At 47.1% G+C, this 25,209-nt stretch overlaps 1 protein-coding gene across 12 annotated transcripts; it reads right to left on the reverse strand.

Annotated features, from left to right (window-relative positions):
- Nucleotides 1-1,266: 1,266 nt before the first annotated feature.
- Nucleotides 1,267-25,113, reverse strand: LOC148003900 (uncharacterized). 12 transcript variants are annotated; one of them, XM_087568207.1, is made up of 8 exons: nt 24,118-25,113; nt 23,177-23,267; nt 20,920-21,060; nt 13,946-14,035; nt 11,954-12,166; nt 10,460-10,697; nt 5,404-5,517; nt 1,267-2,723 (listed from the first exon to the last, which is right to left on the reverse strand). In XM_087568207.1, the coding sequence occupies exons 1-2, from the start codon at nt 25,091-25,093 to the stop codon at nt 23,224-23,226; spliced, it is 1,020 nt and encodes a 339-aa protein (XP_087424333.1). In that variant the 5' UTR covers nt 25,094-25,113; the 3' UTR covers nt 1,267-2,723; nt 5,404-5,517; nt 10,460-10,697; nt 11,954-12,166; nt 13,946-14,035; nt 20,920-21,060; nt 23,177-23,223. The 12 variants fall into 12 exon arrangements, with proteins under 12 accessions (XP_087424333.1, XP_087424342.1, XP_087424338.1 ...); XM_087568216.1 differs by lacking the exon at nt 23,177-23,267 and having other exon boundaries at nt 20,966-21,060; XM_087568212.1 differs by lacking the exon at nt 23,177-23,267.
- Between the last annotated feature and the right edge of the window lie 96 nt (nt 25,114-25,209).

The following is a 25,209-nucleotide window of genomic DNA, read 5'->3' on the forward strand; positions in this document are numbered from 1 at the left end:
GGGAATCAGCTTAGAGGAAATCGAGTTGGTAGAGAAAGAAGCGGGTATAAGCTGATGAGCCTGTCGGGGGCTTTCACAGCTCTCTGTGCTGGATGCTGGCGTAGACAGCAGAAGGTCAATACAGCATTGTCTGGGTCTACCTCGGGGACTACATTATGTAGTGGTAAATATTTAAAATCATGGCATGGGATTTCTGTCCCACCTTATGGCTATAAAAGACACACACACACACACACACACACACACACACACACACACACACAGCCTTTGTATTTACAATAAGCCCTGAACAGCTGGGCAGCTGCCTTCCCTCCATACTGCTAGAATCTACTTTCCTATCGATAACCTGAGTTATTACTTACTGTTTGCTATATTTCATCTGCACTGCTCTTACTTCAATTGGCCAGACCACGTGGTCACATTTTATGGCTCAGCTAACCCATGGTGGCTCTCTTTTCTCCTCTCCTGTATGATCTTCTTCTCTTCTTCATTCTCCTCTCTCCAAGCCCAGGAAACCCGAAACCTATGTCTCTTCTGTCCAGCTATTGGCTGTTGGCATCTTATTTACCATTCACAATTAACTGGGGGCAGAGACACCTAGTGTCTATGGGCAGAGTGTCTTGTCTCTGGGGCAACCAATCGTGGGTGCCCCAAATGAGCATTAGAATGCAAGATTCATGAAGCCAAACCACTTCACATTTCTAATGGAAGGCAGGAAAAGTGTATTTGTACTTTGCAGTATTACAATATAATAACATACAGTGGGTCAGTGGTGACCTCTCAACTTGTGTATCTATCTGGAGCTCAGAATGTGACCTCCCTTGGCTATAAGGTCTTGTCACAGAAGAGGCCATCCTTGATTAGGCCAACATCTAATGACTTGTCCAGATAACAAGAGGGCCACACACTCTCACACTCAGAGGTCAGGTGAAGATGGAGGCAGAGGTCAGAGTGTTAGTGATAAATGTTAGGGTGTGTGATCTATGCGGGGTTCTCTAGAGGAACAGAGAATAGTTAGAGTGGGTTACAGGCTGTGGTCAGCTAGCCCAATGGGTGGCTGTCTCCTGGTGCAAAATCCAGTCTTCCAGTCGTTAATTTTCAGTCCATAAGGCTAGGTGTCTCAGTTGGTCTTTGGTGTACATCAGAATCCTGCAGGCTCTAATGCCAGTGACTCAAGACCAAGGACTGTAGGGCTCAAAGTGAGTCTTAACTACCAGGAGATCCCCCAAGTGAGACACGAGAACAGAGTTTGATGCAAACGCAAGAGATTTATTTTTCCAGCGTATTGGGGTCTACCTTCTATCAGCCCCTCGTGTCGAGTGACTGTCGGGCTATAACACAGTTTTTATACTTTTTAGGGGTACAGGTTATGTCAGAAAGGTTGCAGTTTAAACTTATTGGCTAAGCATATTGACCTTTGAATCTATTGGCTAGCAAGCATATGACATACATTCGAACTCTATTTGGAACCAGAAGGTCAGGTGACTATCAGTCAGTACATTCTGTGGTTTTTCAAGAATGTCCCTGCTCCTCCTGAGAACTGTGGGCGGAGAATGGAACTTAGCCTAGCCTTGACCTGAAGTGGGAAGCTGGTACTTGGCCTAATCTTGACCTGAGGTGGTGGGTATAAGGCTGGTGAAAGCCTCTAAAGTCCTTCACACGTACCCCATAATCTACCTACTTTCTACCAGGTCAAGCTTCTTAATAGCTCTTACACTTCAGTAAGAATGAGGGTCCTTCAGGACAAGCAGGCAAAGAACAGGAGCATCTTTCTTCCTTGTCCTTTATAAAAGTGGCCACGAGAAGGTGTGGCCCAGATTTATAGTGTGGCTCCTGACCTCAAATGATCCAAGGTAGGTCTTTCCACTTCAAATGATCCAGTTAACTAATTATCCCTCACAGGTGCACCCAGCACCTTGGGTTTTTAGTGAAATCCAGATATGGTGAAATGGGCCACCAAGAACGACCTTCACAATGAAGGATGATGGTGCAGACTGTCTGGAACACCAGGACTCAGGCATGCAAGGAAAAACTTTTCTAAAGCCTTCAGAAGGACACCTTGAGTTCCAACGTCAAGCGCCCAGAAGTAGACCCTTGGGGGCTCTCAGAGACTGAACCACCAACCAAAGAGCACACAAAGACTGGATCTAGCCCCCCTCAACCTTCCATCCCCAAATTTATGTAGTAGATGTGCAGCTTGATTTTCATGTGGGTCCCCCAACACCTGGAACCCGGGCTTACCCTGACTCTATTGCCTGCCTGTGGATCCTGCTCCTGTAACTGCGCTGCGTTGTCTGGCCTCAGAAGGAGAGGGTGTACCAGTCCTGTAGTGACTTGAGTTGCCAGGGTGTTGGTTCCCCAGGAGGGACCTACCCCTTCTTAGAGGTGGGGCACTGGGAGGAGAGGGGGCAGCGACCGGGATGTAAACTGAACAAAGGAATAAATTAACGAGGGGTTGGGGGAAGCCTTCAGGACACCTTGAGTTCAGACTTCAAGCACCGAGAATGAGATGATAAATGTTCTAATCATCCAGTTTGTGTCTGGCTTGAATTCATCTATCAGCATTGAGAAATGCAGCTTCTTTTGTGGCTTATGGCTGAGGTTGGGGAAACACCAGGGAAAGAGAGGAGGAAAGGAAACCTAAGAGATGAAGCTAGTAACTGGTGAGTCCTCTGCTGGAGAACTTTACAACGCTTTTCCAGACCGACGTTGTCAGCCTCCCTCTGAAAAACAGAACAGTGAGAGTTATTCTTCTGTGTGGAGGACACCTATTTTAGGTGCTTCAACCTTTGTTATAGTTCCATATACGTAAATCATTAACATTCTAACGAGTGAAAAAAAACAGCGCTGAAGTTCAGATTCCCAAATAATCTACATTAGAAATATTATAAAATGCAAACACACCTACTAAGAATGGCCCTGAAAACGGAACTATCAATAGTGTGAAAAAGATTAAGTTGCACTAATATTTTATTGTCTTCTTGTAGGTATCAAACAGAGCAAATAAATGTGTTCAGTTAAATTTGAATTTTAGATGAACAACAACAGCCTAATTTTAAAGCATATATATATGTACATATATATGTGAGCTTATTCATTGTTTATCTGAAAATCACATTTTACATCAGCCTGTATTTTCCCTGGCAACCCTCCCCACTTCCTTCAGCTTTAGCACCACATCTGGGACTCAGTGCTTCCCAAGCACACTCCTCCTTTATCCTGAAGTCGTTAGACTCATATGAAATTAGTCTCGGGCCAGTGGCTACTGTGTATCATTAAAAGAAAATGAGATTTTCAATCATTTCCACAGGTCACGCTGGGGTGTAGGTCACACTGGTCTATAGGTCAAGCTGGTGTGCAGGGGAGCTGGGTGCCTGCAGAACAAGAGGCTAATGCACTGCACAGAATGGGCGAGGCTTGGGCCCTTCACATGGCACCTTGTGTCATAAAACTGTGGGCTCTGAGGGCATCATAACACCTGCTCTATATTATTGCTTTAATAGGACTTGATCCTCTTAAATCCCAGCAACTCCTGTCTGTTATCCGCATGTGCATATGGTTAAAAGTTCCCTCCCGTAGTTGTTTTACATACTTAGGATAGAGGATGTTTTCTTTTTTATTCTAAGGGTGCAGAGCATTAAAAGTCCATTTCAGTAGCATGAAAAAAGAGGGAGCATGCTCCATACTTTAATGTCCATGTGTATCAGGGTAAGGGATCAAGGTGAGGGTGTTATCCACCAAGGGATCCAAGCACCCTGTAGGACTGCTCCATTTAAACAATGCCCAGGGTCATTTGGTTATTCTCTACCTGTATGACAAGTCTAGGGTTGCTCTATGTATCTAGAACCCCAGGTCAAACATGTCAAGAATATTATTGTATAAATTCTCCTTCCACTCCAAACATCTATCCTTTAGTACTTCTGTCCTGCTGCCGTCTGTATGTGTGTGTATGTGTGTGTGTGTGTGTGTGTGTGTGTGTGTGTGACAACTGCACGGAGCCATATTGGATTTGGGCCTAGCCGCTTTTTGAACTGCATGGTTCAAAGTGACTAGGTGACTCTGGGCTGTTTGGCCACAGAGACTCACCCCTAAGATGACTGCCTTAAGTCTTAAGATTGTTGAATGAAAGCCTCTCCCTTGAATTTACGGCACAGGAAGATAACATTCTCGAACAGATACCAGTTATCTCCTCAGTCTACACCCGGTGTCTCCACCACCTGACCTCACCGCCAGACTTCTTTGCCTCCAGCTATCACTACCTATACCCTTATCTCCCCCTCCTTCATGTTTCACAAAGGTCACTCCCCCTACCTGAAAGCCTTAAAAGCTGTAACGTTCATCTCAATAAACGAGACCTTGACAACAGAACTTTTGCTTGGTCTCCTTCTTCTCTTCACCCCCATTTTGGCCCACAGGTAGAAAGCCTCTTCGGGACCCTGAATAACTGGGTCCCCGCTGGCGGGGACAGACAACTAGTCAATCCTGAGAGGACAGTGGTTTTTCTAATATGTTCAAATAAGAGTGTATGGGTAGACCTATTCACATGCACACATAGATGTACTCCTGATATTCTTTTATAAATAAGTGCATATTTTAATAAAAGTTAAATATGGGGCTGGAGAGATGGCTCAGCGGTTAAGAGCACTGACTGCTCTTCCAGAGGTCCTGAGTTCAAATCCCAGCAACCACATGGTGGCTTGAAACCATCTGTAAGGAGATCTGGTGTGTCTGAAGACAGCTACAGTGTACTTATAATAAATAAATAAATAAATAAATAAATAAATAAATCTTTTTTTAAAAGTTAACAAATATGAGAAGGTGTTTTGAAGAGAAAATATCAGCCATAGTCTAGAAATACCTATTGTTAATATTCTGGATTATTTCTTTCAGTCATACTTAAAATCATGTTTTCTCATAGTAAGGAAAAAGGATGATTTCCCACCATTAGCAAAATACTTGGAAAGAAGGCATTGGAATTTATTGTCTAAGACTCTTCCTCAACATCTTCTCCAAAAAACAAAACAAAACAAAACACGCCATAGCAGTGATGGATGCATCTTAAACTTACAGCCCCAGCTTTCCGCTAAGTAAATGGTTGCCATCTTTGAAGGAAGGATACAATACATTTTTCTTGAATGGCGTAGTGTCTTAGTTAGGGTTTTACTGCTGTGAGCAGACACCATGACCAAAGCAACTCTTTTAAGAACAACATTTAACTGGGGCTGGCTTACAGGTTCAGAGGGTCAGTCCATTATCATCAAGGAGGGAACATGGGAGCATCCAGGCAGGCATGGTGCGGGAGGAGCTAAGAGCTCTACATCTCCATCTGAAAGCTGCTAGCAGAAGACTGACTTCCAGGCAGCTAGGATGAGGGTCTTAAAGCCCACACCCAGAGTGACACACCTGCTCTACAAGGCCACACCTCCTAATAGTGCCACTCCCTGGGCTGAGCATGTGCCAACCATCACAGCGGTGAAGTATGATGACAGGCAGACAGGGCAGCTGAGAGTTTACATCCTGACCTGCAAATAGGACATAGAGAGAGAAAACTGAGAATACTACAAATGCTTCCTGACCTCCAAGCCCAACCTCAGTGATTCACTTTTTTCAGCAAGACCACACCTCTGCAATCTAACCAAACAGTGCCACCAACTAGGGACCGAGTATTCAAATGCCCGAGTGAGTCACCTCATTCAAACCACCACGTTGCTGAACATCTGGGGCGCTACAACAAATTTAAACTCAAGAGTAAGGAACAGTGTCCTGGAGTGAAGATCTCAGTAACCTATCCGTGCAATAAGGTGCTCCCTCAGATAATTGGGAATATATTCTTTCAGTCAGTCCCGTGCTAGAAAACCCATGGGAAGGGATGCGTAGGACTAAAATGTATTAGTTGGCCTGTCATTATGCAGGCTCTAACCACACAGGTGTGCCTGGTTTTCTGGTCCTGCTTGGTTTTTAGAGGGAACACCTGGAAGTGACCATTGGTGGTTTTGAATTTGCCTTTGTTCCCAGCTGACAAAGAAAAAAAGGTGATACAGGCTTCAAAAAAAAAAAAAAAAACAAAAAAACTAGGAATCAATAGGATTTCAGTATCAACCCCAAATTGAGGAATACCAACACTGTTGAACATTGGGTGGGGAAAATGATCCTGGTGACTTAGGGTTAGTTCCATCAGTCTTCAGAGGTGGGGATCCTTTCTCTGTCTGTGGTCTCAGCCCAGAAATGCTGGCACTCTCAGGAAGATGACAAGGGAAAATTCCTGTTAATTTGCACTCTAATTGTAATCACGAGTGTCAAATCTGGGAGATTCAGCAGGTCATTCAGTTCCCACTCCTCTTGTGTAGATGAAGACATTGAGGCCCGAGGGAGCACAGGGAGGTAACCAACTAGAAATGAAGGCCGCTGGTCTGGCTATGGGCAGAGAAGTCACACGGTGGTCCATTGCTGCCCCTTGAGCAGGCTGTCAGGATGCAACTGTTCACCTTTTTGAACAAGGATTGAACCTACCTTCAGAATCCACATGGTAAACCAGATATTTCAATAATTGAAGAGTCATAGAGAGGCCTTCATGAATGGAATATGTCACACACACACACACAGACACACACACACATACGCACATACATACACACACATACACACACTCATACATACATATATACACATACACACACACACTCACACACATATACACACACACAGACACACACATATACATATACACACATATACACACACATACACACACAGATACACACATATACATACATATATACACATACATACACACATACTCACACACACACATATACACACAGACACACACACACATACGCACACACACACACATATACATACACACACACACACACACACAATTCAGATAAGTAGGTTTTTATATGTGATGGTTGGCACATGCTCAGCCCAGGGAGTGGCACTATTAGGAGGTGTGGCCTTGTAGAGCAGGTGCGTCACTCTGGGTGTGGGCTTTAAGACCCTCATCCTAGCTGCCTGGAAGTCAGTCTTCCACTAGCAGCCTTCAGATGAAAATGGTGAGCTCTCAGCTCCTCCATGCCTGCTTGGATGCTGCCATGTTCCTGCCTTGATGATAAGGGACTGAACCTCTGATCCTGTAAGCCAGCCCCAATTAAATATTATCCTTATAAGAATCACCTTGGTCATTGCGTCTGTTCACAGCAGTAAAACCCTAACTAAGATAGCTGCCAACGGAGAATGACCTGGGATGGTAAGCCCAAAATAATTGCTTTCTTTTATAAGCCTTGTCTGTGGTGTTTCGGTACAGCTATCCAAGAGTAGCTAAAACAGGAATTGAATTCATTTTAGAGCACCTTTCCCTTACTGTCCCCTTGGTCACAACTGAAGGGGACATGGATAAGTAGTTAAATGTAAATAGAGGTTGGATCTGTTCAAAGGAATGGAGCTCGGATCTGAATGGCCTTTACTCTGTCAGACACTGTACAGACAGGATCCTGCCACTAAAAAAACCTCACGGGAGTTGTAACTTATCTACTATTTTTTCCCCTGGGAGACATTTTCCAATATGCCTGAGGTCACACAGTTGGAAAAAGCAACCTCGGTTCAAACTTGGGCTAATACATTTTTGAGACTCTCATTATCTGAGAGAAAAGAGCAGCATTAGACAAAAGGGCATCTTTACCAAATGAAACTGGCTAAAGGACTGGGAGAAATCTAAGGTGCTTCAGGCTTCTAGAGAAAGACGGCTAAAATGGGGAAGGACAGATGAAGTGGGTGTCTACAATGAGCTGACTAGTCACCATTAATCGATCACTGTTCTTCTGCGTCTAAAAATGAAGCATTGGAAAGTTTGGGGATGCAGAAGACACAATAATTTGGATTTGGGTTCAGCCTGGAAGCTGTGGTTCATGATTCTGTGTCCTTTCTAGGGTCGTCTAGTCTAGTGTCGTCTAGTGTAGTCTGGTCTAGACTCATTCTGTGAGTCCAGGTCCACAATAAAAAAAATGAGGACCTTCACAAGAAGCAATGGTTTACTTGTGGCAAGAGCGCGAGGGTTTCTGACCAGGTTTTGAGGCTGACAGCAGAAGAGGCACAGGCCATCCTACAAGGAATGGGTTGTTCCAAGTGGAAACAACCAGTCTCTTCCTAGAAACGTTGGACAACTTGCGTGGGGAGAAAATAACAGCTAAAGCAAAGTTTCTGCTTTATGACAGAAAGGCTTTGTGTCCTCATGTAAATGACAACCCGGCCACCAGTAGGTGCTCTGTGGAGCCGCCAGGGCTGGAATGGAGATTACCTGCCGTGGTCTCAGGTTGGTCAGCTCCCTGTGACTGTGTGGAAATAAACACACATTGGCTTATATGGGACCAGGTCAGAGAACTTATGTGTTGGCCTGGATAAAGATGCTGTGCAGAACACTGAATAATTGTTCCTCTTTTCCTTTGTAACTGGCTTCTCAAAGTTACAGTTGGCCACGAGTAATACATGGTGTATGAATCTCACAGGCAAACTGCGTGGATTTGGAATACAAAGTATAATTAACACTTCACCGGAAGAACTTTGAGGCTGTGTTATCAGATCCCCCTCTGGAGACCTTGTGCTGTTACAGAGGATCCACAAGCTTCCCACTGGCCACGTGATGAGAGCGGAGGAATTATTTCTGGTTTAAATCTCTAAATAGTTTCAGCGTCCACAGATTGCTAAGAAACCGCAAGGGATATGTCAAGTGTTTTCAGTTCTTGTGCTGGAGGGACATTTGAAAACAAAATTTCTCTCTGTCCTGGGGAACAGAAGCTTCCTAGGGGCCGGGACAGAATCTCGCCATTCCTTTCAAACAGGGCAATTTGCTTCCATCCAAGTATAGACAGGAGAAAGCCCTTTTCCCGTGGGAAATGTAAAATGAACATTGGCCAACAAGCACTGCCTTGAAAATACAAATGTGGAAAGTGTCTCTGTTGGGCCGGAGAGGTGGCTCGGCAGTGGAGCACCTCCTGCTCTTGCTCCCACCAGGTGGCCCACGGCTGTCTGTAATTCCAGTTCTGGAGGACTGACGACCCCTTCTGGCCTCCGTGGGCACGGCATGCACACGGTGCACATAATGACACCGATTCATAAAATGAAAACAATCACAGTGTGTTGGGTCATATATAAATCGTCGCTACTATACACCCAACTTCCAGTGTCTTCACACTAATTCCTCTCTAAGGCGCCACATCACTGGGACCCCACCTAGCTAGCATTTCACTGTATACTCGCTGACACAGTAGAAGCTACTTTGTGTCACCCCCAACCTCCGCATCTTTTAAAAAATATTTTAATTTGTTCTTTAAAATTAATGGACACAGTGTATTTGATATGTGCACCCTCCTGACTCCCTCGCTCAAACTCTCCCTGAGGATCCCCCTGCAACTTACATCCCTCCCTACCTCATGTCTTCTTTGCTTTTAACGAATGCCTTGGTCCAGTATCCATAGTGTAGAGTCACTTTTTTAGAGCATGAGCAACCTGCCAGTGGCCATATCTCCCCATCAAAAAGAGATCACCACTGGCAGGATCCCCTGCCAACAGCTTCTCTGTGAGAGGTTGTCTCAGTCAGGGTTTGAATTCCTGCACAAACATCGTGACCAAGAAGCAAGTCAGGGAGGAAAGGGTTTATTCAGCTCACACTTCCACATTGCTGTTTATCAACAAAAGGAAATCAGGACTGGAACTCAAGCAGGTCAGGAAGCAGGAGCTGATGCAGAGGCCATAGAGGGATGTTTCTTACTGATTTATTTCCCCTGGCTTGCTCAGCTTGCTCTCTTGTAGAACCCAGGACCACCAGCCCAGGGATGATACCATCCGCCATAGGCCCTCCCACCCTTGATCACTAATTGAGAAAATGCCTTACAGTGGATCTCATGAAGGCATTTGGCATTTCCTCAAGAGAGGCTCCTTTTTCTGCAATAACTCCAGCTTGTGTCAAGTTGACACACAGAACCAGCCAGTACAGAGGTGGAGCCTTGGGAAGCTCTCCCCATCCTCTGGCTCTCAGACTCTTTCTACACTTTCTCCCATGATGCTTCCTGAGCTTCGCATGGGGCAGGGTATTGATATAGATGACCCGTATTCACGATCACTTCTTAGCAGCATTTTGACACGTGTGGGCCTCTGCGTTAACTACTGCCCACTGTAAAGAGCAGCTCCTCTGACCAAGGCCGCCAGCAATACAAATCCATGATACACTCCTAAGTCTTTCAAAGTCGGTTTGACAACCATTTAGTAAATCCTTACTAGTAGCTTCCGTCCCAGGGCCTATGATCTCCGGAGTGGTGGTTTCAGTGCCAGACACGAAATCAATTTGCTACATCTTTTTTTCAAGATCCCCTTGTTCTTGTGAGAACACATCTTGTTTGCCATCCCAGTTCCCCAGTTCACCACCAGGCCTAAATTATAATCTCCTTGAGTACAAGGATTATACCTGCCTGATTCATGGCGGCGCGCCGGTCTCTCGTGGGTAGCAGGTAATCGCCATGCATTTGTAGAGTAAGTGACTGGATTAAAGCAGAACTTGCCCCGAAAAGGCCAAAGTGGAGGAACCAGTGGGAAGTGAAGTTCAGCATGAGACCCAGCAACCTCCAAGATCAGCACCCGCACTACCCTGGCCACGGGAGTGCTGCAAACAGGGGTCGAGGTGTGGCCCGTTCCCGAGTCTGCAGCTGAAATGAAGAAATGCAGAGCTAACTGCACGTGTGAGTTAGAGAGTGTTTGGCTTGGTAGTTGAGATGCTAGAGCAAGGAAATCGGGGCTCAGATCCTTAGCCTGCCAAGCAGTAGGTGCTATGGTTTGGCTAAGTAACCCCCAGATTTCCATGTGTTGAAAACTTAATCCCCAGCCTGTGGTACCTTTTGGGGTGTGTGGAATCCTTTAGGAGGTGGGCCCTTGTGGCGGTTTGAATGAGAACGCCCCCCTCCCTCCATAATCTCATATGGGTTGAATGCATGGTCCCCAGCTAGTGGAACGTTTGGGAAGGATTCGAAGGTGAGGCCTAGCTGGAGGAAGTGTCATGAGGGTGGGCTCTGAGGTTTCAGAAGCGCAGGCCAGGCCCAGCATTCTCCCTTCCTGCAGCCCGTGGATCCGGATGGACCGTCTCAGCTACTGTCCGGGTTTCTGTCAACTTCCCATCATGAGGAGCATGAACTCGCCCTCTCCAACTGTAAGCAATCCCCCAGTTAAACGCTTTCCTTTATAAGAGTTGCCTCAGTCACAGCATCTCTTCACAGCAGAAGAACAGTGACTAAGACAGGCCTCTGGGGGCATACCAAGGAAGGAGATATTGGGTCCTACGTTCCTCCTCCCCTTCTTTTTCTTCCCTGCTGCCCTGAGGTGAGAAGCTTCTTCTACATACACACTCCCAGAATGCTTTGCTGCCTCTTCACATACTGCAAATGAACCAGGTCAACAGGCCATGGACTGAAACCCCAAATCTTTTCTTTTTCTTTTATACTGTGCACAGATGTACATGGGTGCATGTGCCTGTACATGTGTGTGTGCGCATGTGGTGTTTTGATATATGTCTACATGTATGTGCAAGCCAGTGAGGGTTTTGAGTGTCCTCTATCATCCTCTGTCTTATTCCAGTCAGGGTCTCTCTGACCTTGGAGCTCACATTTTCCAGCTAGTCTCGCAGCAAACAAGCCCCACGTACTCTCCCACATTTGCTTCACCTAAGGTATGTGTGAGACCAAAACTAACGTGTCCTGTGGGTCCTAGGATCTGAACTTGGTTTCTCACACTTGCACAGTGCGTGCCCCTACCCACTGAGCCATCTCTCCAGCCCTCAGGTTTTATTTTTAAATGTGGGCTAGCTTCCTCTACATGCACACTCCCATAATGCTAATATTTTGCCAATAAAATGGATAGCTGGCCAATCCAGCTGGGTTATGAAATTGGATATACACACAGTATAACTCACCCATGCTTCAGTTCCATCACTTATAATGAAGACTTTTACTCAAGTGAAACACGTGAGGTATTGGAAACAGGGCTAGCCTCTGTTACGGGATTCCTCCAAAGAACCCAGTCAGAGAACCCAAGAGACTAGAGTCCCAGAGGTTCTTTCCCATGATGCTCTGCTGCTAAGAAGCCGAGTCCTAGTTTTCACATCTGCAGGTATCTATGTTTATACCTATAAAATAAGAGTGCAGACCACATGGTTGGTGTCTTAGTCAGGGTGTTACTGCTGTGAGCAGACACCATGACCAAGCCAAGTCTTATAAAGGACAACATTTAATTGGGGCTGGCTTCCAGGTTCAGAGGGTCAGTCCATTATCATCAAGGCAGGAGCATGGCAGCATCCAGGCAGGCATGGTGCAGGAGGAGCTGAGACTTCTACATCTTCATCTGAAAGCTGCTAGCAGAATACAGGCTTCCAGGCAACCAGGACAAGGGTCTTAAAAACCCACACCCACAGTGACACACCTACTCCAACAAGGCTATACCTCCCAACAGTGTCACTCCCTGGGCCAAGCATATATAAACCATCACTGATGGCTCCAGATTTCAAATCCCACAACAATCCGGCCTTTCATTCCTTTCTTTCCAAAGTGAAGATGTAGGAAAATATTGCAACAATCAGGCTAGACAATGAATGTGTAACACCCTCCTCCCCCCACATCCCTACTCCCTCCCTACCAGCCCACCTCCAGGAATGCAGGGCAAATACGATGCTTGTTTGGGGCATTACTGAGGGCCAGTTCAGTACCACGTCCACTATGTAACGTTTGACTGTTGCCCTCCAGATACAATGGATCCAATTATACTAACAGCGTAAAATAAAATTGGCATCAAAGAAAATGGAGGTGACCACAGAACTGTTAGAACACGATAAAGTCTGTCGACCGAGTGGTGGTTGTTTTCGATCAGGTTCGTTTCTCCCTCCTACGCCTTTTCTTCCTTTACTCGCTAAGTGATACAGATTCCCGGGGCTGAAAGCATCCTTCCTTTGCAATCTCTGTAGCTGAATACATTCCCCACCTATTTTAAAACTGGAATTTTCATTTGCTATCATTTATTTTAGGAATAGGTTTGGTCTACCAGTGCATTTGCCTTTAGATGGTGAGGATAGCCAAGGATGAGAATGTTACACTTTGGACTGGCTAGTTTTATGTCAGCTTGACACAAGTTGAAGTCATCTGAGAGGAGGCAATCTTTATTGTAAAAACAGCTTCATGGGAGGGCAGGTGGTAGGCAAGCATGTAGGGCATGGGGGTGGGGAGGGAGGCAGCACATTGTGGTAGTCCTTGCTTCTATAAGAAAGCAGGCTGAGCAAGCCATGAGGAGCAAGCCAGTAAGCAGTACCCCTCCATGGCCTCTGCATCAGCTCCTGCCTCCAGGAGTTTCAGTTCCTGTCCTGACTTCCTTCTATGATGAGCAGTGATATGGATGTGTAAGCCAAATGATTCCTGTCCTTCCCAGCCTGCTTTTGGTCATGGCATTTCACTGCAGCAACAGGTACCCTAACTAAGACAGACTCCTACACTCTATCATCATCTGCAAGTCTTAGAGACCCATGCATAATTCATGGTTTGTAGAAAACAAAGTTGACCCCCAGCAGTTGACATATTGGGTATAGGGACTTTTCCTACCTGCTTATCATTTTCCTAAATCTATAATTGGTAATAATATTTGCTCTGAAAATGTAACAGAGTCAACTGGGCACGAGGTCACGCTCCTGCAATTACAGCACAAAGGCAGGGGGACGAAGAGTTCAAGGCTATCCTGGCCAATAAACAAGTTTGAAGCCAGCCTGTACTACTTGAGCTCTTACTTAAAAAAAAAAAAAAAAAAAAAAAGCATGCCCTCAAAACACACACACACACACACACACACACACACACACACACACACACACACACACGGTGGCGGGGAGGGAGAGAGGGAGAGAGAACTTATTAAAGTGACTTACAGACTGTGGTCCAGCTAGTCCAATGCCTGTCCACTAACAAAAAGCCAAGAATCCAGTAATTGTTCTGTCCTTGAGGCTTGTCAGTCGTTTCTGAGAATAGACCAGAATCTCAGAGATGGAATTAACTTGCCGGGGAGAGTGAAAGCAAGCAGGCAAAGAGCACACACTGTCTTCTTCCACACCCTTTAAATAGTCTGCCACAAGAAGGAGTCCAGATTTAAGGTGAATCTCTCCCCCCCAAAAGATCGGGATCAAAGGAGGGTCTTCCCACTTCAAATGATTTAATTAGGACAAACCCCTCACAGCTGTACCCAGCCACTTGAGGAGTTTTAGCCAATTCCAGATGTCGTCAAGTTGACAGCCAAGAGTAGCCATCACAGTGTGGAGGCATTATCTCTGTAAACCTTTCTATGAATCAAAGACTAGTCCTAAATTAAACGGTTAGAAGCGCATAGGGGCTGAAGTAAGAGGATCGTAAGGTCAAAGACAACCTGGGATACAAAATGAGACCCTAGCTCAGAGAACATCTCCCTTACTAATACAGAGTTATCCTTTTGTTTCTCATCATCTAAGGCTGCCTCAGAGGACGTGAATTACTTCCAGGGTCAAACAGGAGTAAACATCTCTCTCTTGGAAATTTAGAATGAATTACCCAACTTCTTTACCATCTCTATGAATTTTCACTTGAATATATCTCGTAGATATTTATCTTAGTTGTACACTTTTTTTTTTACATTGCATGAAATTTTATTAAAATGATTGGGTTGTATTCTGTACTTTTTTGGCTAATATGCACTTATCAGTGAATGCACACCATGCATGTCCTTTTGGGTCTGGGTTACCTCACTCAGGATATTTTCCAGTTCCATCCATTTGCCTACAAAACTCATAACGTCCTCATTCTTAATAGCTGGATAGTATTCCATGGTGTATAAGCACCACATTTTCTGTATCCATTCTTCTGTCGAGCGACATCTGGGTTGTTTCCAGCTTCCAGCTGTTACAAATGAGGCCACTATGAGGAACAGAGTGCAGCACGTGTTCCCGTGGCATGGCGGGGCATCTTTTGGATATATGAGCGAATCTGCAAGACAGTCTAGAACAAATCTATGTATATCACAAAGAAAATCTACGTATTTCCACTTATTGAACTGATCGGCCCTTGAGGAAGGGCTATCTTTCTTCTGGTTGCAGAAATACGGAAACTGCATCGTGAGTCACGCATGAAGCAGCCTGCTCCTGGAACGTTGGTTGATAGGCAGTGACACGTGGTTCGAGCTCAGCACCCAGACACCAGGTAAGGAGCCACCCCTTGCTGTAAGCTGCTTTTCTTCAATGTCTTTACTTGAACAATTTATACACTAAGTTTGTGAACTGACACTGTTTTGACGTTGATAAGAAACTAAATACCGTGACATTGATGGGCTAGTTCGATGGCTGTTTCACCAGCTGTAACAAGTTTGTTTAGGTAATACAAACCTAAATATATGTGGAACGTACAGCCCAAATGTGAAGGGGCACAACCATGTACACCAGGGTTGGAAAGGACGAAGTTGTATATGGAGCTGAATTACAGATGCCAGTTGACGAAATTTTTATTTCAATTATCTATTAATTATATTGACATTTGGGGTACTCACGGCTGGCAAGACAGCATGACCTTTTGATTTCCAGAAAAGCAAAATAAATTTTTTTTGCTCACCTGCAGTAAATGCTAATGCATTCAGCCCTTTAAAATTAGTTTAACAATATTTGGCAGAATGATAGTTTTGATAAAATATTAAATTTTGTACCACGCTGATGAACTAGTTTCACGTATAAAAGGTAGAGTGAGCAGTTCATTAAATACCATAAGTAACATCACATAGCGGTTTTATATCACATGCCTGAAGGTACTGATATGATAGGCCAATTTCTAAACACCGTCACACAACACTGACGAACATTTGGGACACAGAGCATTAATCTGATGTAGGTAGAGATCAGTAGGTGCTTCAGTTTAGCATCTATAATAGACATAACTTGAATTCCACTTTGTCAGTCCTATAGAGTGTCACAGTCCAAAGGACCTGAGTGGTCGCTTGGACACTGTCCCAGACCACAAGGGTAACTGTGCTGTACGCACCATCCGGCAGACTGGTGAAGTGCTCCTCCACACAGTTCAGGAGTCCACCGTTCAGGTGTCCGCCGCAATGAAGGGGAAACTAAATTCAGCTTCAAAAACCTGCTTCTCAACAGGAATATAACATGTGGGATATTAACGTAAGAATACACACTTTCCTTTCTTACATGAAACAGTCCTTGACCGATGACAAAAATTCAAGTCTTCTGGTCTGTCCTCTGAAAATTTTAAAAAGAAAAGCTTCCAAAGTGTGGCTCAGTGCTCCACCGTGGAGTCAAGTGGTGGAGCTTTGCAGGCAGGACGAGAGAAAGAAAAGCAACAAAAATTATTCTCAGGTTTCAGAAAGGTGTGGCTCTAGGATGTGCCTCTGGCAATAGGGGTGACTGGAGCTTGGTGAAAGGGTCCACGTCCTTCTGTGTGGAATTTAAAATAACGCTAAATACTGCAGTGTGGTATTTCCCCCATAACAGGAACCACAGAATTTAGAAGATGCCTCTGTAAGTACCAAAAGCCACAAAGGTGAGCTCAGAAGCGAGCAATGGAAGTGTTAACCCTTGACAACCAGATGTAATAGTAACAGAAGTACTGGATGTGTGGGGAGCCGGGATACTTGAGGCATGGGTTAGATTACAGCATCATCTCCCGGGCATCAGCTACTTGCCTTTGCTCACTGTGGTAATAACGTAAGGTACTGTCGCCTTTTAAAAAAGGAAACACACATCTGGGTGTTTGGAGGGAAATACTGTAACTGTGATGTTCTCTTTGTAGCAAACTGGGTCAGAGCAAATGTGTACATAGGAATGGAGAGAAAAGGGAGAAAGAACATTGGGCAGATGGTGGGAAGATTAGCAGTGGTAAATAGAAATGGAAGCTAAGTTCCAATCTAACCACTGTGAATTCCACCTCCCATTCAGGAGTCCTGTGATCTTCAAACTAATTCCTAGCCTCCTCCGGTTTTATCAGAGCCTGAATGACCTGATGGAGAAAAAAAAACAAAAAACAAACAACAACAACAAAAACCAAAAAAAATAAAAACAACAACAACAAGATTTCCAGAAAGTTAAACAAATTAAAATGTCAGCCCGCTACGGACACTGTGTTCCACCCAGGAAGACAGGGATGGTGAAACTATGAGTGTGGGTGAAGTTCATAGGGTCAAGTCCTAGGAAGGGCAGACTCAATCCACGGCTATACAGTGGTTCCTTTTCCTGACCTTACTACTTTATGGAAAGTCTAGTTTCTTCAGTTGGGCTTCTCGTTCATTTGGATCAGTTTGCTTTGGTTTGATTTGGCTGGTTGGTTTTGGTTTTGGGTTTGCCTTGGAGGCCTGGGGGCAGGGGGTGGTATACAAGGATAGCAAATGCAAAATAGTCAAAAACAGTTTATATTAATTCAATTGTATCAAAAACCATCTTCACCAATGTTGTGAGTCCACCAACATTAAAAGGGCATGTTTCTTTGGATTAAAATAAAAAACAAACAAAAACTACCATAAAACCCACTTTAAATACGACGACACATATATTAATAACAAAATAAGATGTTTACCATACCATTTAAAAAAGAATTAAATACATGTACAATTTTTTTATGATATCCTTGGAAACTGTAAGGCAGAGTCATATAAAATGAGGAGGTATAAATTTAAAAATGGAATGAATATGACCATATCGTTGAAAAATAATAGTTCACTAAATCACACTGAAGTGGAAACCAATGGTTTCTTTGGAAAGTCAGTTGTGTTGGAATTCGGTGACGAAAACCTTTGAGGCAACCGTGAAAGTTTCTGACAGGCTGCAGTGAAGACCCTGGAAGATGTAATATGGGACATCGCCTAGGGAGGCTGCAAGAGACCAGTAGAGCTAGTCACATGGTCTACACACACTCTGCCCCTACCATGACTTCAAGCGCCCCATACACAGGACACAAAGCTACAGGACTTAATGACTTCCGGGCTAAGTTTCAGTCTCGCTTTGAACGTGTGCCCTCCTTAAATCCCTCCTAGTCTTCCCTCTTCGAATGGAAACGTTTACTCTATACCCTGGCCATATATGATTTGTGATTTTACAGAAGCTCATGGCTGTGAGTTTTCTCTGGCTCTCAAACAAGAGTTTCAGCTCTGCCTTCTGACCAACGCCAGAACTGTTGCGACTACAGGGCTTTTAGAGACTGGCTACTTATATTTTGCACAGTGAGATGGGCATTAGCCTTTTGGGACTCAACACACAGAAGGCTATGCATGGTGTATTAGTCAGGGTTCTCTAGAGTCACAGAACGTATGGGATGTCTCTCTATATTGAGGGATTTTATTGTGATGACTTACAGTCTGTAATCCAATTTCCCCAACAATGGGCAGCTGTGGATGGGAAGTCCAAGGACCTAGTAGTTGCTCAGTCCCACGAGGTGAGTTGTTTCAGCTGGTCTTCTGTAGAAGTCGGTTCCAACAGATGTGCTGGCAAGTCAGTGCAAGCAGGCAAAGAGTGAGTCTTCCTTCTTCCAATGTCTTCATGTAGGTCTCCAGCAGAAGGTGTGGCCCAGATTAAGGTGTGCACCACCACGCCTGGATCTGGGACTTGTTTTGTCCCAGGCAGACCTTGAACTCAGAGATCTTCTTGCCCCACTCTCCTGGGATTAAAAGCGTCTGCTACCTTGCCTGGGTCTAAGCTTTCCATGGCCACTGTGCCCCAAGACCTTCATGCCAAAACCCAGGTCAGAAACTTGTGTCTCCCAGCCTACAACTGTAAAAACTCCAGAGAATTGGAATCACTGAATTGTTCCTTGTCATCTGAAGCCTCACATTCTGATCACTCACATTTGAGTCAAGAATAAACTTAGTTCCTTAGGCTAGAGTGAGAACACAGACACCTGGGTATTGTGATTTTGTCCAGTGAGGATTCATTGATCACAGGTGAGCCCTCCCAACTCTGGGTTGTAGTTCATTCCAGATACAGTCAAGGTGGCAACCAGGAATAGTCATTACATATTCTGTATGTAATTATAGTTTGAGGTATAGTCTGTCCCTTACATGTTTGCATAGTAGAGAGGCTGGACCCCGGCTTGTGGGGGCTACCTGGAGAACAACGTCGGGGCTGCATCTTGTCCATTGACCAATCTCCCTTTTCACTGCTCCCTGCACATAGTGAGGTGAGTGTCTCCTTAGGGCAGGCTCCCAGCACTGTGGTTTCTGTCGCACCTTGGTGGAGAAGCAACCACAGTGCTTCTCATATAAACTGTGGTCCTAAGTTCCTAAAACTTGGAGCTGGAGAAAACCGTTGTTCTCTTGTGTTATTTGATCAGGTATTTCTGTCACTTGATGGAAGGCCTGGCCTTTCTATTCAACCTTCCTATCAGAGTAACTGGAATTTCTTCCCTAGTCCGTATCAATACAGAGATTAAGAGAATGGCTCAGAGGTTCGTTTGATATAATTATTCCTCAGGATGTTTTATAATGAGATTAAATCTAATAAAGTGCCTCCATCTGACTCAACGTGCAGCAAGTATTTTCATTCCTAACAAAACCCCCGAAATGTTCCATTAATGCAGCAATAGCGTTCTGATCTGTTATAAACATAATATTTATTCTAGCTAGCCCATGTAAAAGACACAAAATCCTGGTGTTTTATTCACATGCACTAAGCCCAGATTGGGCAGGCTGTGAGTTATTCTAACTAATTTCCCAGCCCTATGTCTCTTGTTACTTGCTGTTTCTTTTCAGTCCTGCCGGATTATTTCTGTTCCGTCAGCCTGTCCTCAGGGTCTACTTCCCATGGCCAAGTGCCAAGTGCTCAAGGTCTATCTCCTCTCATAGCAGTCTCTTCCTCCCTCCCTTGTGGGTTGGGAAATGTTGCAGTATGCTAAAAAAAAAAAAAAAAAAAAAAAAAAAAAAAAAAAAAAAAAAAAGGTTTCTTTTATCCTGCATAGGCTGGCACTGTAATACCACATGGCATCTGTGGGATATCTTCATCTCAGTCAGCAAAGCGTCTCACCCGCTTTGCTCCATCCCACATCATACTGCTGATGGCTACTCTCTGACCCTGGCAACAATCTCTCTACCCGTCTAGTTCCCAAGGGAAATTGCCACCATGCCAGACATACATATCCCAATTCCGTGGTGGCCCAGTGTGTCCAGCCACCACACTCTCTCTTGAACTCAATTAAATCGCCACATGAAAGAACACACAACACAATAACCTCTGATCCAATTGATAAGATATAATTGCCCACCTAGACACACAAAGCCCTGTACACATCCATCCCTTAAGAACATTCATAACAACCTGTAAATGGGCAGAGAGGAATCTCAACATCAGCGGCTCCTCTTCTCTCTCCTCCAGTCTCCTCCTCCTCTAAAACTTTTCTCCCGCCCATCTTTCCTTCCTGTCCAATGACAGGCCTCCTTCTATCCTGTACCTACCTTCACCTGTATGACATCATCCTACAGAGAAACATCTGGGTTCTCAGACTTTGGTTCATAGCCAGCCACTGATGTATCAGCTGAACTGTGGCCTGTAAGTCGTTCTAATAACCCCCTTCTTATATATAGAGCCATCACGTAAGTTGCTGCTGTAGAGAACCCTAATACACTGGTGTCTGAAATTTTGCTTCCCTCTCCCTTCTGCTAGCCCCTGTCATCCTACGGGTTTTAGATGTGAAATGAAGCCTTTACTGATTTCTCATCTGAATCTAGTTCCCACGTTCCTTTTCCATGGTGGCATATGCTTTTAAACCCTTGTGCTAAGGTCCTTGTTGGGACGTCTGTTGCGTGCGAGTATCTTTATCTCTGTGTCGTCATATTACTTTGTTCATCACCGTATCCAGCGTTCTCGGGGCAGGAAGATGGAAGGGTACTTACAGCGCTAGGTGAGGCTTTTGTTTTCCTTTGTTGAGCTGTGGCCTACCTGGAGTTGGCTAGGTTCAGTTCGTTTGCAACCGGTCGCATCCTCTAAGACGTTTGTCATTCAAGGCAGCAGAAGAAGCGGTGACCTGAGGGTTCCTTTAAACGCAGACAACCACGGGCGTGAGGAACAGAACGTGGACCACTCAAAGCCACTACTTAGACGTTGTCCAATCTCTAGTACTCATATCCATAGCCAAAACCAGCAGTAGACCCCATGGTCAATGTGAGGGAGACAGCAACTCCACTCACCCATTAAAAACCCCAGATAACAGGACACCTTTCAGCTGTTCCTTATGGTTCTACCTAAGCCATGGTGTCCCGCATGCCACACTGTTGTGTCCTACAGACCAGCCTCACACTTCTCAGAAACAGGTTTCGTTTCAGAGGCTGTGAGCGTGCTACGAGGAAAACAGGGTGCTCTGAGTGACCCCAGCAGTTGTTTTCCGAGACAGCCGTTGTTAGTAGAAAAGGAAGAACACGTCAAGGGCCTTGCCTTTCAATGTATTCCAAGAGGGCCTTGATCCCTATGAACTGCACACTGTGCCCTTTATTACCCTTACTCTGGGTTGATTCTTGCTGTCAACTGGTGTCTTCTAGGAGCCTATTAGATGCTAAGGGCGTAGGAATAGGCAAGGGGTTTCCCACAAGGGATGGAGGAGTTTTTGTTTGTTCCTCTGAGTCCCAATGATAGGGAAGGACCAGCCAGGCAGAGCACAGGCGCCATGCACATGAATTCAAGGAGTAATTGATACAAAAGGAAAAAAAAAAAAGCCAGGCACTTCATTGTTCTAATGTTTACAAACTCTGTTTAACTAATCTAATTTCATCGGCTCTGGCAAAATCCAAAGACAGATTCTCTTCCGTAGGCAAAACGACCATGTCTACACGGGAGGCAAACAATAAATCCGGGAGTGAAGCCCTTCCAGGTGTGGCCCAAGAGCAGTGGCAGGTGGTGACCGTGAAGATTACCAGAAGCCGGCCATGCTCCCCGCACCGTGAACTTGAGCCATCGCCCTATTGCCTCATGACAGAGCCCCACAAGAGATGGATATTATTAGTCCCTGGTAAGCAAAACACAGACAGGGCAAAAGTGTGAACGCAGAGCTGTGCAAACAAGAACTGAGCAAATAGGCAGGGTGCCAGGGATGGGGGCCACTTCCTGCCATGATGGTGGACTCCAACACCATGAGTAGTATCTCCTTAACAACAGGGGGTTAACATTTGCACCAAAAGCTTAGCTGGGCGTTGCATTGGTCAGTCCTCACAACTGCCTTGATCTCTTTGTCTCCGGACCAGAAAAGAGACTGGGGCTTAAAAGGCTGGAGAGATGACTCACGGTTAAAGGCATTTGCTCCCCTTCCAGAGGACCAGGACCCATGTCTGGTGGCTCACGATGGTCTGTAACTACGGCTGCAGGGCATCCAATGCCTGTGGCTTCTAGGGGCATAAGCACTCATATGCACTAGCCCCTCTATGTGCACATGCGCACATACACTCACAATAAAATCGAGGCCTGACATCACAAGTCTTTCCCCAAACCTACCAACACCAGTGCTAGTGTGTGCATCAGTAGACATGAGTGGGAGCCAAAACTGTGGCCCAGCAGTTTGCAGCACTTTCTGTTCTCTTGCAGGGGACCCAGGTTGAGCTCCAAGAACTCATGTGGTGAATAACAATCATCCTGCTCCAGTCTCAGGGGATCTGACACCCTCTTCTGAATGACCTGCACTGCCACCAGGCAGGCACACGACGTGCTGCACACACGCAGGCAAAACATGCATGCACAAAAAATAAAAGTTTGAAGATGTGTATTAAAACACCTTGGGAGACATGAAACCAGTATTGGTTAATATTACAGCTGAGGCTCAATAGGATGTCCTTTAGAAAATAAGAGGCGGTCACAGTATTCCTTCACGTTTACTTATGTGCCTGGTACAGGCATTCTTCTCCATCTTCCCATAAGTCCACGGTCCTGCCCTAATTTCAGATGTTATTCACGTGATTTGACATAAGACTTAGAAGTGTGACAGAGCAGCAGAAGTGACACTTAGGAGCAACGATAGCTCAATCCAACTGCCAGTATTGCGGGTTGAGCAGAAAATGTGGGAGCTAAAGGGACTTCTCAGGTCGTGGGCCTGAGAGCATGTAAAGAGGATCAGGAAGTGCCTCACAGAGGATACAAGGTTTCAACAGCATCGGACCTATAACTTACATGGATGTGCTGACATTGCCAGCCCATCTGATCTCTCCATGGAAGCATCAAGTGCAACCTAGTTCTGGAACATGTCTAGAGAGGGATGCACCTGGGTAAACGCAAAGGCACCAGTTAGTCTGGTAGATCCAGAGCTTTGGGGTTGAGCAGTTTGTCCTGGGTGACTGGAATTCCCCCTTCCACTCCAAATCAAAGATGGCATTTCATTTGTTCTGCAAATGCCTGCTCCCCATAAACAATGCCTCCGTGGCACGAACCAAGCCATGGGCATCTAGGAATCCTGCCTGGGTATCCGGGCGAGAGTACAGTGGGAGTGCCCGGGGCACCTGCCCAAAAGCCAGGACGAGCTCAGCGCCCGAACGGTGCGCGCCCAGGGGCAGAAATGGCCCACGCACATGCACACGCACGGGAGCGCAAGCTCCCGCGTTCCCGATGCAGTGCCGAGGCCGGGCGCCGGCGGGAGCCCTGGAGTCGGGAGCTCCAGCGAGGGGCGGGTGCTCGAGAGCTGAGCTCGAGCATTCGCTCCCTCGCGGACGAAGCCCCGCCCTAACCCCGCCCATCCCTTCTCCCGCGCGCGGGCTCCGCGCGCCCCTTACCGCGCGCGTGCGCGCGCGTGCGCAGGCCAGGGCCCTCCGCGGGCGGCCCCGTAGACCAAAGGAAAGCGTCCACCCGTAAGGTCCCAGATTAACCCTTTCCCTGCTCGCTCACTTAAGAGGCCCGATCCGGTTCCGTGCCTGCGCAAGCGGCGGCGCGCCTTCTCCCCCCGGAGCCCGCACCGCGCATGCACGGGGAGGGGGGTGGTGGGGGTGTTCGCGGCAGGCTGGATATTCTGTGCTCGTGCAGGAGGAGGGCTGCTACCACCAGGGACGTGCACGATTTCCCCCCCACCCTACCCCCTCCCCAAACTAAAAAAAAAAAAAATCCAAAACACTACCACCCACCGTGCCCCCACTCCATCCCGTCCTGGCTTGCGCGCTGCCGAACGCGGGAGCCCACGGCGAGCGTCTGTAGCTGTGCCAAGCTGCAGGTAAGCGCGGGCCGGGTGCGGAAAGGGCCGGGGCGGGCGCGGGGACGCGGGGGCAGCCGGCGGCGGGCGCGGCGGGGCGGCTGAGAGGAGGCGCGTTCCCGCCGAGCTCGGGCAGCAGCCAGCTGCAGGATGTGGCGGCGCAGCGCGGTGCGAGCGGGATCGGGCGTGGGCCGCGGTTGGGCGTGGGGGCCGAGCGCCCCGGGGACCGCGCAGGCCAGCGAGCGGGTGGGGAGAGGCCAGGCGGCGGCCCGCGCGCGCGCTCCGCGGCCGAGTTCATGGCCGCCCGGCTCTCCGCGCCGCAGTGCACCGCGGTGGGGGTGGGGACGGCCGAGCCGGGCCCGAGCGCGGCCCGCGGGGCGCCGCCCCTCGCAGCCATACCCTCCAGAGCAGACGGGACCCCCGCGCACGCTCCCCGCCTGCGTCCGCGGAGCTCCGGGGAGCCGGCCGCGCGCCGCCCCCGCCCCTGGCCGCGGGAGGGCGCGGGAGGACCAGACGCGCAGGCCGCGGAGTGCGCGGGGCGCGAGCTCCGGGCTCGCGGGCGGAGCAGGGCGCGGCGCGGCGCGGGGCTGCGGAACCGGCCGCATGCCCGCTCCGGAGCTTGTCGCGCCGCCGGGGCTGCTGCGGGCCAAAGAAGAGCCTCGCGCCCGCGCCGCGACCTGGAGAAGTGGCGGATGGTGGAAGGGAAGGTGGCCTGTCGCTGGCGGGCACCGCTCAGGGGAGCTTTTGTTTAGGAAAGAATGCTGAGGGCTCGTTGCACCCGGCTGATCACGGGCTTCGAAATGCGAGTGTGGGCTCCCCACGCGCGGACTGCGCCCCAGGTCTTGCACGGGGTCCCGGATTCCCCACTCCCAAGTTGTGCGGTCGCAACAGGGAAGTGGTGTGGCCGCCATTGTCGCAGCTGCTCCGGAATAAGGAGGCGGCTGCGGCTGCTTATGTAAGTTTGCTTTGGGAAAGCCTGGCTCCCTGCTCGGCGAGGACGCCTTAGAGCTCCCGCGATTTGGGGAGC

The sequence above is a fragment of the Rattus norvegicus genome, chromosome 9, assembly GCF_021556685.1.
Source record: "Rattus norvegicus strain SHRSP/BbbUtx chromosome 9, alternate assembly SHRSP_T2T, whole genome shotgun sequence".
In the NCBI taxonomy this organism is placed as follows: domain Eukaryota; kingdom Metazoa; phylum Chordata; class Mammalia; order Rodentia; family Muridae; genus Rattus; species Rattus norvegicus.